This window comes from Mustela putorius, unplaced genomic scaffold (assembly GCF_011764305.1).
Source record: "Mustela putorius furo isolate JIRA1106 unplaced genomic scaffold, ASM1176430v1.1 tig00000765_pilon_pilon_pilon, whole genome shotgun sequence".
NCBI lineage: Eukaryota > Metazoa > Chordata > Mammalia > Carnivora > Mustelidae > Mustela > Mustela putorius.
This window is the reverse complement of record NW_025421470.1, coordinates 1,723,501-1,738,602: the sequence shown is the minus strand read 5'-3', so window position 1 is coordinate 1,738,602 and position 15,102 is coordinate 1,723,501. Positions and strand designations below refer to the sequence as shown.

The following is a 15,102-nucleotide window of genomic DNA, read 5'->3' as shown; positions in this document are numbered from 1 at the left end:
CCGTGTTTCCCCATCTTGACTGCAGCAGTGCCTCCCCCACGCCACCACCTTTCTGCTAAATAGGTACAGCCCACGGGAGGACCCAGGGGGACCGCAGGCCTGTATGGGCTGTGCTGCCTGCATCCCCGAGGCCGGCTGGTCTGGGGCCGGTTTGTCCCGCTGGGCCGAGGGTGGAAACGGGGCCAGGGGCTGAGAAACTCTCAGACCACGACCCCTGTGCAGGTGGCCAGCCTTGGGAAGCCCTGCATTCAGGGGTCAGGAGCCCCTGACCTTCCTGGGCCAGGGTGTGCCTCCCACACCCCGGGGCCTTGCCCTGTGGGATTTCTCAGTCCCTCATTCCTAGAAAAATGTTCCAGGATGGAGGAGACCAATGTCTGCTCAGACCCCTGCACCCCCACCCCCCCATGAGGGTCGGAAGAAAGGAAGCAGATGCGCTGGTGAGTGAGTTTATTGGGGTGTCTGGCAGGCGCCCGAGAGGTCAGCAGTTGAGGCCACGGGACCCGTGCCGAGAAACTGGGAGGGAAGGGCAGGGGAAACCGAAGTGCTCGAGGCCTCTCCTGGGAGCAGGAGCCCTGGGGGGCAGTGGGGTCTGCGTTCTGAGGAGCTATTAGGTCAAGGTCAGGTCAGCAGAGTGGACACATGGAAGACTCTGTCTTCGGTGTGGGGCAGCCACCTAACCCAGGTCAGGACCTGACTGAGGGGGTGGGGAGGACCACGGTCACTGGGTGGGTCCTGAGCCCAGCTGGCCCCTGGGAAGACGGGCCCCCCGTCAGCAGCAGGACTTCTGGGCCGAGGCGGGCACGCAGCAGGCGGGCCTGCACACAGGGCGGCAGAGCAGGGACATGCACGAGGACGGTCTGCAGCAGGACGAGGAGCAGGGGCTGGGCTGGCAGCAGGAGGAGGGCCCGGAGCAGACAGGGGTGCAGCAGACGGGCTTGCAGCACACAGGGGGTGCAACAGACTGGCTTGCAGCAGACAGGGGTGCAGCAGACGGGCTTGCAGCAGACAGGGGTGGCAGCAGACGGGCTTACAACAACAGACAGGGGTGCAGCAGACGGGCTTGCAGCACACAGGGGTGCAGCAGACGGGCTTGCAGCACACAGAGGTGCAACAGACGGGCTGGCTGCAGTCTTCCTGGCAGGGGGAGGAGCTGCAGCAGGAGGGCTGGCAGCTAGACTGCTGGCAGCATGAAGAGCCTGAGCAGGGAGAGGCCTCACAGCAGACAGGGGTGCAGCAGACGGGCTTGCAACAGACAGGGGTGCAGCAGACGGGCTTGCAGCAGAGAGACACACAACAGTCTTCCTGGCAGGGGGGAGGAGCTGCAGCAGGAGGGCTGGCAGGAGCTGGTGCAGGCTGGCTGGCAGGGGCTGGACCCGCAGCTCGCAGGGGTGCAGATGAAGGTCAGGCAGGAGGGGGCACAGCAGGGGGGGGCACAGCAGGAGGGGGCACAGCAGGGGGGCTCGCAGCAGCTCTCTGGGCAGTCGTTCCACCTGCCAGGAGTCGGGGCAGGCGTTGCTGGAGCAGACGGACAGGGTGGATGCGGCCATGGTGGGGGGCGGTGGGGCTGGAGGATGCTGTGAGTGTGAGTGTGAGTGTGTGTGTGAGTGTGTGTGTGTGAGGCGCTGGTTGTCTGTCAGCTTTTATACCCCGCCGAGGTGTGCGTTGTCCAGCAAGAGGCTCCGTGAGACTTCCCCTTCCTCGTGGCTGTTTTGGCTGAGCCCTGGGAGTGCTTATTACCGCCGGTTTTTGTACACGAGAGCGTCTGCTTGTAAAATGCCTGTGGTGGTTGAGGACGGGGTTGGCCCCTGACTTTTGTTTGGGTCTTTAAGCCAAACAGCACGGGAACAACCTAGTGTCCTGCAGCCCCGGCCGGACAGCCTGCCCACCGCGTCCTGCTCTCGGCTCCGGTTTTGCGGGGCGAGTTGGGGGCTGGGCGTGGGCAAAGGCTGCGAATCCCAGTCCCGGGAGCAGGCAGGACGCAGAGCCAGGACAGTGTGCGCGTCCGCTGCCGGCGCCCCCAAACACGGAGAGCTGCGTGGCGGCGATCAGGGTTGAGCGGGAAGGCGGACACCATGTCTCAGCCCGGAATGACCGAGAAGGAAACGTGGAGAGCTTCAGAGGAATGAGGACGCGCTCAGGATCCCGTGTTCCCCGCACGAGACTTCGGAAGGACGGATCAGGACCCGGAACGCTTCTCAGAGCAGAGGGGTGTGCGGACGTGGGGTTCTGACCAAACGTGGGAGGAGGCGGACAGAAATCGGTGCACGTGTCGGCACACGGGCGTGCTCGCTCCCCGACCTCAGCACCCTCGATGTCTCCGGAGAGGCTGGCATCGGCCCCGCCGCTCAGCAAAGACGTGCGACCGGCTCTCCAGCGTTTGGAGGGGGAGGGGCCGGACCACGGCCTCTGTGCCCCCGGTGAGAGGAAGGTACAGCCCTTCCCAGCTAGAGCTGTTCTGGAAAAACTGCCGCCGAGCACCGCTGGTGGGAGCATCCCCAGACCAGCTGGTCCAGCAGAGTCAACGCCGGAACAAAGAGAAGGAAGATATAGAAAATAATCGAGAGAAAAAGAAAATCAGCCCAAAGCAGATTGCAGGTCCCGCCATCTCAGGGAGAGGCACGCGCCCGCTTGACCCGACAGCCAAGCCGCGGCTCCCGGTCCTCCCCGCCTCCCTCCACGGACAACGCACTTGGTGGCGCTGGGTGGGACCCCCGAGTCCCGGCGGTCGCCCACGCACCGCCCCTAAGCCATGCAGAAGGTCCCTCGTGCTCCCCACCCTAGCAACACCTCCCTTTGCCCCAAACCCTTGTGGCCACCGACTCTCGGTCACTGCCCTTGTGGGCTTTTCCAGAATGTTCTATAAAGACAGTGTGCAGCCCTCTGGGGTCTGGCATCTTGCATATAGCAGAACCTGCTTGTGCTTCCAGGGCTGAGGGCCGGGCGGCCGTGCCCTCTCTTTCGTCCGATTGCGTTCCGGGCCAGGCCGGGGCCATAGTTCGGCGATTCTGCCGCCGGGTGGAGGACGTTTCCGTCGCGTTCTGTTTTGGAGGGTTCCGAGCGAAGAAAGCGGCCGGCCGCAGCATCAAGTACCGGTCTTTGCCCGGCAGCGGATTTTTGTTTCTCCAGGGCACACGTGCAGGGGTGGCCTCGCAGGGTCATGGGCTCAGGGCACGTGCAACGTGATCAGAAACTGCCAAACGATTTTGCCAAGTGTCCATGCCGTGCTGCGCTCCCTCCAGCAGCGTACAGGGGCTCGCGTGGCCCTGTGTCCTTGCCAGACCTCGAAGTTGCATTTTTTTGGTTCCATATTGGCCATTCTAACAAGTGTGTGCGGTGTCTTACTGCAGTTTAATTTGTGTCCCCTGATGACTAATGCTGGGTTGAGACTCTTGAAGGCGCTTTCTTGCCAAGCTTTCCGAAGTGCCCGAATGACGCTATGTTTCCCCCAGCGCTGCTGGAGCTCCTCTCTCCTCCACGCCCCGGCCGGCTACCCCTGGCTGAGCTTTGCCGTCTTGGCCATCCTCAGAGGCACGTTAGGGTACCTCCGTGGGGTCTACTTTGCACCTCCCTGACGACTAATGGTGTGAGGTGTCTTTTTATGTGTGTATTTGCCATCCACTTGTCTTTTTGGTGTTTCTTCAAATGTTCAGGCCCTTCCTTTTTTTAAGGTTTTCTTGACAGTGAATTTTGAGAGCTCTTTATGCATGTTGGATATGAGCGCCATTGGACTTGAAGAAGGTGGGCGTCAGGGCACCAAGCCCCTCACGTCGAACATTCGTGTGTACAGATGTGTAGGCCCCCCAGAAACAGAACTGCCAACAGCCTCCTGTCGACCAGAAGTTCTAGGATAACACGGAGTTGATGGACACATACTTGTCTTCTTACCATAAAGTGAGCTGGAGAAGAAAATGCTCTCAAGAAAATCATCAGGAAGAGAAAACACGCACGCAGTAGGGTACGGATTTACTGGGGAAAGCCCCGTGGGAGTGCGGGCTCGCTGTCCAAACCCGTGTGGCGCGAGGGTGGGCTGCCCTTGGCTCGGATGCGACTTGCGAACATTTTCTGCTATTCAGGGTCTTGGCAGTGTTGCTGGGAGAGCAAAAGGGTTCAATACGGATAGAGACCTCTTCATCGCTTTTCGTCTTCTTCAGATCGTGCTCTCGGATATAGCCCAACTCAAGGTCGCAACAATTCTTCTGCTGTTGGCTTCTAAAGTCTAAAATGTTTACATTTTACATTTAGGGCTATGATCAGTTTTTATGAAGTTTTTACACTAAGTGTGAGGTATGGGTCAAGGCTCCTTTTTGGTTTTTTTTGGATTTGGACGCCCAGTCGTTGAAAGACTCGGAGTCTCACCTAGCGGCAAACCTTTTGCATTAATCACTTTTTCTCCCTCCTCCTCTCTAACTCCGGGCGCATGCGTTTTTATACAGGCAGTGTTAACCAATCAGAATGCAGTGCTCATGCACCTCCCGCGTGAGTGGACCTAAATGAACAGTCAATCATATTCAGTCCCTTACAGCTCTTAGAGTAGGCCTCCTGTACTGGCTCCCGACATCTCCCCCTTTTTTATTTATTTATAATGGCTGAGATTGTGCCTGTCTTAGGTTGCCAATCCTCAGCACACATGCTTACCCGTCATCGGGTACTCTCCCTGGTCGAAGAGCCCCTGTCTTAGGTTGCTATGCTGTGGGATCAGTCTTACCCGTCTTTGACTACCGATCTAGCATGCTTAGCCATATCTGGGGGGAAGTACCAGCCTCAGGAGCCATCATGGCTTGAACCATGAGGTGTTATTGTCGTTGATTGTGACGGACACGGCCACACACCCCAACGTAACATTAGTATGTTAGCTGTGATTAAGAGAACAGCCATGGCACCAAGTCCAGCCCACTGTTTGAGGAACGAAACAGATTGCTGTAACATTTTTTTTCCACTCACTAACAGGTGCAATAGTTACTTTGGTAGAATTTATGGATATAATTTGAGCTCGTAATTGCCTAGTTAAATTTTGAAATTGACGGGTCCAGGTGCCATTAAGCATATTTCCTAACTGTCTAGAGAGGTTAGCTGCTAGGGATAAGTTGTTAGGAGCTATAGGGGTGCTACAAAGTCCGGCCATATTATGTATGCCATCCTATCGACACAATTGACTCTAGGATATCAAGTTGTTCCTGTACAAGATCAACACTTTGATTTACAATAAGGATCCCAGCATGCAAATGTCCGTTAATTTGTTCTTGCGTAGCCAATGCTTCAGCGACCATTCCTGTGACGTTGTTGAGCGCAGCTGCTGTCTGTACCAAGGTTGTCAACGCTACCGCGGCAGCAGCAGTAGCAGCGGCAGCGGATGCTGCGATAGCTGCAATAATGGCTGCTGTTATTCCAAAGTCTCGTGTATGTCGAAGCAGCACCGGCAGGTTGTCGGGGTTCACCTGTACTGGCATCGGGATATACGTCGGTATCTTGGCTATTACTGCCGAGTCTCCCACCATGGCGTTCCAACATTCTGATAGCAGACAATTCTGGGACTCACAAGAGAGACTAGATGACTTGTTAATAGTAGAAGCATTAAAAACTATGAAGAGAAAGGGGGAGCTCTAACACAGACGGGCATTGGTGAGCAACTTATGTGCTTAGCTGAGGTGCAATTGCAAGTAACATTTGTTTCAAATCGAGAGCCTACGTGATAGTTGTACGTACAGTTACGCCATGTAGACCCATTAATAAAGTGAAGGCTTTCCAAGCCTGTACATGCCTGTGCAGCGTTGCAGAGCAGCCACCTATCTAGAAGGTGAGCTGACGCGCCTTGCGCCGGGTCTTGGTAGGTATAATTATAGCCAAAAAAGGTGGAGTTAGAGTAAGTGGGGATTTTAGGACTGAATGAGAATCCTGTTCCCCCCCAAACTCCTGAGAGGCTACTGTGGCAGCCACTCGTGCGGTGCAGCTCGCACAATAGCAGGCCTTGGTGCAGCAAGGTTTATACGGAGGAGGCCCCTGGTAAGGTGGCGCTGTTGGGGCTGGGCGCGTGGGCACAGGATCTAAGTTATCTACCACTTCCGTCTCTGTTTGTAACTGCGCCATAGCTCCTTCTTCCGCTTTTAATTTCAGCTGCGCCATAACTTCCCCCTACATTTTGAGCTGCGCCATAGCCTTCTTTAGCTTTTCCTCCTTTTTTGCAAGCTCCTTTTGCATCTTGCTCACATTTTGGCTTTTGGGCGATTTCCCTCCTCTGCTCCTTTCATCATCGCTCGAGCTAGATCCCTCACTGTCTGAGTGTCCGTTTGAGCTTTCACTCTCAGAGCTAGTGTCCTTCAAGGAGCCTTTACAAAATTCCTCTTTCATTTGTTCTAAGATCTCCCCTCCCAGTTGCACCGCCTGGCGTATGGGCTCTCGCGGGGATTGCAAACAAACTTTCACTAAAGACCAAACGGCCAGGGTTCCCGGCGTAGCGCGCGGATCGCGTCTAAGGTCTTCTCCTAAATGCTCCCACTGAGGGATGTTTAATACCCCTTCCTCCAAAAATCAGGGAGCCATTTGTCCCACTTCTGTCAAAAACAAACGAGCTGTTTTATTTTTTAAAGGAGTACCAATTGCTTAAGCATGTCAGAAAGCGGCCCCAGCATTTTCTGTGTGGCCATCTCGTTTCCCATACCGGAAAGCTTTACTACGCTCGTCCTCGACTTGAGGAACTTTCCCTATCACTAGACAGAAATAGGTGCACTCTTTACCTGATCGTCGCCGACTCCGTGCATCTCTCACGATGAGATTCCCGGGTTTCGGCACCACTTGTCGCCCTCCGCCCGCAAGAACGACTCGGAGACTCACGTAGCAGCGAACCTTTTTATTAATCGCTTTTTTCTTCCTCCTCCTCTAACCCCGGGCGCATGCGTTTTTTTAGGCAGGCAGTGTTAACCAATCAGAATGCAGTGCTCATGCACCTCCCGCGTGAGTGGACCTCAATGAACAGCCAATCAAATTCAGTCTCTTACAGCTCTTAGAGTAGGCCTCCTGTACTGGCTCCCGACAACGTTAGGGTACCTCCGTGGGGTCTACTTTGCACCTCCCTGACGACTAATGGTGTGAGGTGTCTTTTTATGTGTGTATTTTGCCATCCACTTGTCTTTTTGGTTGTTTCTTCAAATGTTCAGGCCCTTCCTTTTTTAAGTTTTTCTTGACAGTGAATTTTGAGAGCTCTTTATGCATGTTGGATATGAGCGCCATTGGACTTGAAGAAGGTGGGCGTCAGGGCACCAAGCCCCTCACGTCGAACATTCGTGTGTACAGATGTGTAGGCCCCCCAGAAACAGAACTGCCAAACAGCCTCCTGTAGACCAGAAGTTCTAGGATAACACGGAGTTGATGGACACATACTTGTCTTCGTACCATAAAGTGAGCTGGAGAAGAAAATGCTCTCAAGAAAATCATCAGGAAGAGAGAAAACACGCGCGCAGTAGGGTACGGATTTACTGGGGAAAGCCCCGTGGGAGTGCGGGGCTCGCAGTCCAAGCCCGTGTGGCGCGAGGGTGGGCTGCCCTTGGCTCGGATGCGACTTGCGAACATTTTCTGCTATTCAGGGTCTTGGCAGTGTTGCTGGGAGAGCTAAAGGGTTCAATACGGGTAGAGAACTCTTCATCGCTTTTCGTCTTCTTCAGATCGTGCTCTCGGCTATAGCCCAACTCAAGGTCGCAACAATTCTTCTGCTGTTGGCTTCTAAAAGTCTAAAATGTTTACATTTTACATTTAGGGCTATGATCAGTTTTTATGAAGTTTTTACACTAAGTGTGAGGTATGCGTCAAGGCTCCTTTTGTGGTTTTTTTTGGATTTGGACGTCCAGTCGTTCCAAGCACACTTCTGTCTCTTGAACTTGCCTTTGCAAGGATCTGGTCAAAAATCAGTTGACTGTATTTGCGTGCGTCTGTGTGTCTATTCTGTTTCTGGATCTGCCTGCTTCTATTCCTTTGCCACCATCCATCACATTGTCTTGAGTACTGTGGCTTTATAGAAAATCTTGAAGTTGGTTAGTGACGTCCTCCAACTTTGTTCTTCATTTTCAAGTGGTTTGGATATTTGAGCTCCTTTCCTATCCAAATAATTTTAGGATTCGCTTGTTCATACTGACTAAAACTGCTACTGGGACGTGGTTGGGGATTGGCTTGAGTCTATAGACGAGTCTGGAGCTCACTGACAGAACAATATCCCCACCTGCGAACCTGGTTCAGCTCCCCATTGACTCACGTCTGGTTACGTTTTCTTTCGTCGGTATTTGTGTAGTTCTCATTATGTACCTATTCCCTGAGATTTATATCGAAGTTTCCATTGTTTATTCTGTTGCAAATCACGCCTTTAAACAAAATTTTTCAATTCTAATGATTTATTGCTATTATATTGAAATGCGATTAATTTTAATTATTTTAGGCTTGCACACTTCAACCTTGCTAAACTCTCTTGTGTATCTAGGAGATTTCTGTAGATTCTTGGGATTTTCTAGGTGGACACTGACATCCTCTGTGAATACAGACCATTGTATATCTTAATTTCCAATGTGTATGACTTGGATTTCTTCTTGCTGGTTGCACAGGCAGGACTTCAGTATGGTGTTGAGTAGGGGCAGGGAGAGAGGACATCTGTACCTTTTTCCTGATCTTTGGAGGAAGTCTCTCAGACTTTTACAATTAAGTATGGTGTGTGCTATAAATTTTTCACAGATGTCTTTTATCAGGTTAACAGGTTTTCCAATTATTCCTAGTTTACTATAAGCTTTAAAAAAAAAAATTGAACAGGGGAGAACCCTCCCCAATTCATTCTATGAGGCTTACATTACCCTGATAACAAAGCCAGGCATAAAACCACAGACAAACATCCCTTACAAAACACTCATGCAAAAGATCTCAACAAAACACTAGCAAACTGAATTCAGCAGCACAGTGAAGAGATTACACACCGCGACCATTAAGGACGCATTTCTGGAATTCAAGGATGGTTCCACTTAGGAACATTGGTCAGTATGAAACCCCCGCTACCAGCATAAAGAGAACAGTGCAGGCTCATCTCCCTCAATACCGAGAAAGCATTTGCCGACATTCAGCACGCTTCCATGGAGACCCACTCAACAGACTGTAAGGGCCTTCTTAGCCAGAGCGAGCCATTTTGTTGTTCATGCAGTAAACTTAGATTGAACCTGCCCCTTCCCCCCCAAGAGAAAAGTGCTTAGAAACAGAACTGGTGAAACATGACTGATCAGCCCCCTGATAACGGAGCCCACATACAAGGACGTGTCCGGCCATTGGAAACGTCCAATCAGTAAAAGCGCTCGTATGACCTCCCTACCCGCCAAGGATGAGCCAGGCCAGCTGGAAACGTCCAATCAAGGGAAAGCACACGAATGACCCGCCAAGGAGTGTGAGCCCCGCCTATCAGGCGCCAGACAAAGGTGCCGATTCCAGCCAAGGTCATAGACTGAATTAAATGACTAGCATGGGGTGAATTGTAATTCAATCGGTCACCTGTGTATGGCCAGGCTCGACCACATGGCCTTTACTCTATAAAAGTTAGTTTTGTGAGGCTGGGAGGGGTCACCTCTTTGCAAGAGATGGCCCTGGCCGGTCAGTTTGATTCCCGATGCTTGGCGCGAAATAAAGCTTTGCTGGACCTTCGCTTTGTATCAGTCTCGTCCTTTTATCCACAGACCCTTTCAAGACTAGGAAAAGCAGGAACTACCACAGCATAATAAAATATTTGTGTGAAAACCCCTCAGCAAAGATCGTACTCAAGGGGGATGACTGGGAGCTTGTCCTCTAACATCAGGAATGGGGCAGGGATGCCCCTTTTAGCCACTTCTATTCATCCCGGTACTGGAGGTTCCCAAGAGCAGTTGGACAATGAAATTAATAGAAGCAGTGTAGATTGGAAAGGGAGAAGTGAAATCACACCTGTTCACAGATGTCATGACCTTATATATAGCGTGTTAGCACTAGCAAATGAATGCAGAAAAGTGGCAGGAGACAAAGTCAACACACAAAAATCCATTGCATTTCTATACACAAACAATGGACAATCCCCAAAGGAAATTATAAAAATAATTCCATTTATGATTGCTTCCAAAAAGAATAAAATAAAAGGAACTGGCCAAGGAGGGGGAAGTCCTGTACGACGAAATCTATGAAAGGTTGGTGAAAGACGGCCAAGAAGACATAAATAAATGGAAAGACAGTCCACGTTCACGGGCGGGAAGGCTCAGGGTTGTTACGATGTCCAGACTACCCAAAGCAATCTACAGACGTAATGCGATCATTACTGAAATCACAGTGACGGTGTCCATCCCAATGACGGGGATGGAACTAGAGGGTATTATGCTGAGCGAAGTAAGTCAGTCAGAGAAAGACAAACTATATGATCTCTCTGATATGAGGAATTTGAGAAATAAGACAGAGGATCACATGGGAAGGGAGGGAAAAATGGAACAGGACGAAACCAGAGAGGGAGACAAAACCCTAAGAGACTCTTCATCTCAGGAAGCAACTGAGGGTTGCTGGAGGGGTGGTGGGTGGGGGACGGGGTGGCTGGCGATGGACCCTGGGGACGGTCCGTGCTATGGTGAGAGCCGGGAACTGTGTCAGACTGATGACTCACAGACCTGCACCCCTGAAGCAAATGGTACATTGTATGTTAATTAAAAAACAGTCACAATGACGTTTTCACAGAAGAAACATAAAAACCACTCACACTCATATAGAATCTCAAGGGACCCTGAATATCTGAAACAATCCCCAAAACACAAAGCTGGAGGACTCACACCTCCTGAGTTTGAAACCACAAAGCTACAGTAATCAAAGTAGGATGGTGTGGACGTGAACACGGGGTACGTATAGACCAATGGAATAGACCGGAGTCCGGGAATAAACCTTCACCTTATAGGTCAAGTCAGCTTTTCACAAGGACACCAAGTCCATTCAATTGAGAAAGGACAGTCTTGTCTTGTCTTCTAAAGTTTTTTCTCTATTTATTTGGGAGAAAGAATGAGTGAGAGCGTGAGACAGGAGAGGTCAGAGGGAGAAGCAGACCCCCCACTGAGTGGGGAGCCCCATGTGGGACTCCGTCCTGGGACTCCATCCTGGGATTCCAGGATCCCGACCTGAGCCGCAGGCGGTTGCTTCACCCACTGAGTCCCGGAGGTGCCCCAGGACAGTCTTTTCCACAAATGGTGCTGGGAACACTGATGACCCACGTGCAAGAGAATGAAGGTGGCCCCTGTGTCACACGACACAGAAAATGAACTCAAAATGGATCCAGAACATAAATGGAAGACCTAGCACTATAAAACTCTTGGAAGAAAACACAGGATGAAAGCTTCGCAACATCGGATTTCACGAGGATTTCCTGGATATGACACCAGCGGCATAGGCAACAACAAAACAAAACGAAACGAAAACAAAAATTGGACTTCATGAAAATTCTAAATATTTTTCATCAAAAGACAATACCAATGGAGAATAAAAGGTAACTCAAAGACATGGAGAAAACATTTGAAAATCATGTTCTGATCAGGGATTAATATCTAAAATGCATGAGAACTCCCAAAACTCGGTAAGAAAAAGCCAAACAACACAATTCAAAAATGAGCAAAGGACAAGAATGACACAGAAGATGCACAAATTCTGTGACCAACCAGCACAGGAAATGATGCTCAACGTCACTCATTATTAGAGACACCAAATCCAATGCAACGACAAGCCCCTTGCACCCATCACGGCAGATGCATCATATATATCGTACTTATGTAATTGGAAACATAATGGAGCACGCGGCAGCTTCAGGGTAGAGAGACCCCGCTGGGACAGGGTCTCTCCCCCAGCACTCTGACCCCAAGCCCAAACCCCTGGCTGCCTGGGCCTCCTCCCAACTCCCAAGGCCATCTGTGAAACTTGGGGTGCTCGGCGCTCCACTGGGTTTGCCCTTCTTCATGGGGGCTGCGCTGGACACATTCTGCAGCTGGTGGGAGGGCTGGGAGGTGCTGGGACATGCACCTTGCTCCTTCCCCTCCCCCGCGCTTCTTCTGTGAACCTCAGGCCCAGGATCTGACAGCCTGACTTCATGGTCTTAGTGCTCTCAGTTGGTCTGGGGGGGAAGGTATCCAAGTCCGTGTTTCCCCATCTTGACTGCAGCAGTGCCTCCCCCACGCCACCACCTTTTCTGCTAAATAGGTACAGCCCACGGGAGGACCCAGGGGGACCGCAGGCCTGTATGGGCTGTGCTGCCTGCATCCCCGAGGCCGGCTGGTCTGGGGCCGGTTTGTCCCGCTGGGCCGAGGGTGGAAACGGGCCAGGGGCTGAGAACTCTCAGACCACGACCCCTGTGCAGGTGGCCAGCCTTGGGAAGCCCTGCATTCAGGGGTCAGGAGCCCTGACCTTCCTGGGCCAGGGTGTGCCTCCCACCCCGGGGCCTTGCCCTGTGGGATTTCTCAGTCCCTCATTCCTAGAAATGTTCCAGGATGGAGGAGACCAATGTCTGCTCAGACCCCTGCACCCCCACCCCCATGAGGGTCGGAAGAAAGGAAGCAGATGCGCTGGTGAGTGAGTTTATTGGGGTGTCTGGCAGGCGCCGAGAGGTCAGCAGTTGAGGCCACGGGACCCGTGCCGAGAAACTGGGAGGGAAGGGCAGGGGAAACCGAAGTGCTCGAGGCCTCTCCTGGGAGCAGGAGCCCTGGGGGGCAGTGGGGTCTGCGTTCTGAGGAGCTATTAGGTCAAGGTCAGGTCAGCAGAGTGGACACATGGAAGACTCTGTCTTCGGTGTGGGCAGCCACCTAACCCAGGTCAGGACCTGACTGAGGGGGTGGGGAGGACCACGGTCACTGGGTGGGTCCCTGAGCCCAGCTGGCCCTGGGAAGACGGGCCCCGTCAGCAGCAGGACTTCTGGGCCGAGGCGGGGCACGCAGCAGGCGGGCCTGCACACAGGGCGGCAGAGCAGGGACATGCACGAGGACGGTCTGCAGCAGGACGAGGAGCAGGGGGCTGGGCTGGCAGCAGGAGGAGGGCCCGGAGCAGACAGGGGTGCAGCAGACGGGCTTGCAGCACACAGGGGTGCAAACAGACTGGCTTGCAGCAGACAGGGGTGCAGCAGACAGGGGTGCAGCAGACGGGCTTGCAGCAGACAGGGGTGCAGCAGACGGGCTTACAACAGACAGGGGTGCAGCAGACGGGCTTGCAGCACACAGGGGTGCAGCAGACGGGCTTGCAGCACACAGAGGTGCAACAGACGGGCTGGCTGCAGTCTTCCTGGCAGGGGGAGGAGCTGCAGCAGGAGGGCTGGCAGCTAGACTGCTGGCAGCATGAAGAGCCTGAGCAGGGAGAGGCCTCACAGCAGACAGGGGTGCAGCAGACGGGCTTGCAACAGACAGGGGTGCAGCAGACGGGCTTGCAGCAGAGAGACACACAACAGTCTTCCTGGCAGGGGGAGGAGCTGCAGCAGGAGGGCTGGCAGGAGCTGGTGCAGGCTGGCTGGCAGGGGCTGGACCCGCAGCTCGCAGGGGTGCAGATGAAGGTCAGGCAGGAGGGGGCACAGCAGGGGGGGGCACAGCAGGAGGGGGCACAGCAGGGGGGCTCGCAGCAGCTCTCTGGGCAGTCGTCCACCTTCCAGGAGTCGGGGCAGGCGTTGCTGGAGCAGACGGACAGGGTGGATGCGGCCATGGTGGGGCGGTGGGGCTGGAGGATACTGTGAGTGTGAGTGTGAGTGTGTGTGTGAGTGTGTGTGTGAGGCGCTGGTTGTCTGTCAGCTTTTATACCCGCCGAGGTGTGCGTTGTCCAGCAAGAGGCTCCGTGAGACTTCCCCTTCCTCGTGGCTGTTTTGGCTGAGCCCTGGGAGTGCTTATTACCGCCGGTTTATGTACACGAGAGCGTCTGCTTGTAAAATGCCTGTGGTGGTTGAGGACGGGGTTGGCCCCTGACTTTGTTTGGGTCTTTAAGCCAACAGCACGGGAACAACCTAGTGTCCTGCAGCCCCGGCCGGACAGCCTGCCCACCGCGTCCTGCTCTCGGCTCCGGTTTGCGGGGCGAGTTGGGGGCTGGGCGTGGGCAAAGGCTGCGAATCCCAGTCCCCGGGAGCAGGCAGGACGCAGAGCCAGGACAGTGTGCGCGTCCGCTTGCCGGCGCCCCCAACACGGAGAGCTGCGTGGCGGCGATCAGGGTTGAGCGGGAAGGCGGACACCATGTCTCAGCCCGGAATGACCGAGAAGGAACGTGGAGAGCTTCAGAGGAATGAGGACGCGCTCAGGATCCCGTGTTCCCCGCACGAGACTTCGGAAGGACGGATCAGGACCCGGAACGCTTCTCAGAGCAGAGGGGTGTGCGGACGTGGGGTTCTGACCAAACGTGGGAGGAGGCGGACAGAAATCGGTGCACGTGTCGGCACACGGGCGTGCTCGCTCCCCGACCTCAGCACCCTCGATGTCTCCGGAGAGGCTGGCATCGGCCCGCCGCTCAGCAAAGACGTGCGACCGGCTCTCCAGCGTTGGAGGGGGAGGGGCCGGACCACGGCCCTCTGTGCCCCCGGTGAGAGAGGAAGGTACAGCCCTTCCCAGCTAGAGCTGTTCTGGAAAACTGCCGCCGAGCACCGCTGGTGGGAGCATCCCCAGACCAGCTGGTCCAGCAGAGTCAACGCCGGAACAAAGAGAAGGAAGATATAGAAAATAATCGAGAGAAAAAAGAAAAAATCAGCCCAAAAGCAGATTGCAGGTCCCGCCATCTCAGGGAGAGGCACGCGCCCGCTTGACCCGACAGCCAAGCCGCGGCTCCCGGTCCTCCCCGCCTCCCTCCACGGACAACGCACTTGGTGGCGCTGGGTGGGACCCCGAGTCCCGGCGGTCGCCCACGCACCGCCCCTAAGCCATGCAGAAGGTCCCTCGTGCTCCCCACCCTAGCAACACCCTCCCTTTGCCCCAAACCCTTGTGGCCACCGACTCTCGGTCACTGCCCTTGTGGCTTTTCCAGAATGTTCTATAAAGACAGTGTGCAGCCTCTGGGGTCTGGCATCTTGCATATAGCAGAACCTGCTTGTGCTTCCAGGGCTGAGGGCCGGGCGGCCGTGCCCTCTCTTTCGTCCGATTG

General features: G+C 54.1%; 1 protein-coding gene and 1 pseudogene across 1 annotated transcript; both read right to left on the bottom strand.

Annotated features, from left to right (window-relative positions):
* Positions 1-769: 769 nt before the first annotated feature.
* LOC123393190 lies at positions 770-1,547 on the bottom strand (annotated as a pseudogene).
* Positions 1,548-12,848: 11,301 nt separating this feature from the next.
* Positions 12,849-13,686, bottom strand: LOC123393211 (keratin-associated protein 10-3-like). Its single transcript, XM_045084545.1, has 3 exons — positions 13,434-13,686; positions 13,168-13,337; positions 12,849-13,016 (listed from the first exon to the last, which is right to left on the bottom strand). Exons 1-3 carry the CDS (start codon positions 13,684-13,686, stop codon positions 12,849-12,851), a joined length of 591 nt encoding a protein of 196 aa, XP_044940480.1.
* Positions 13,687-15,102: the final 1,416 nt, after the last annotated feature.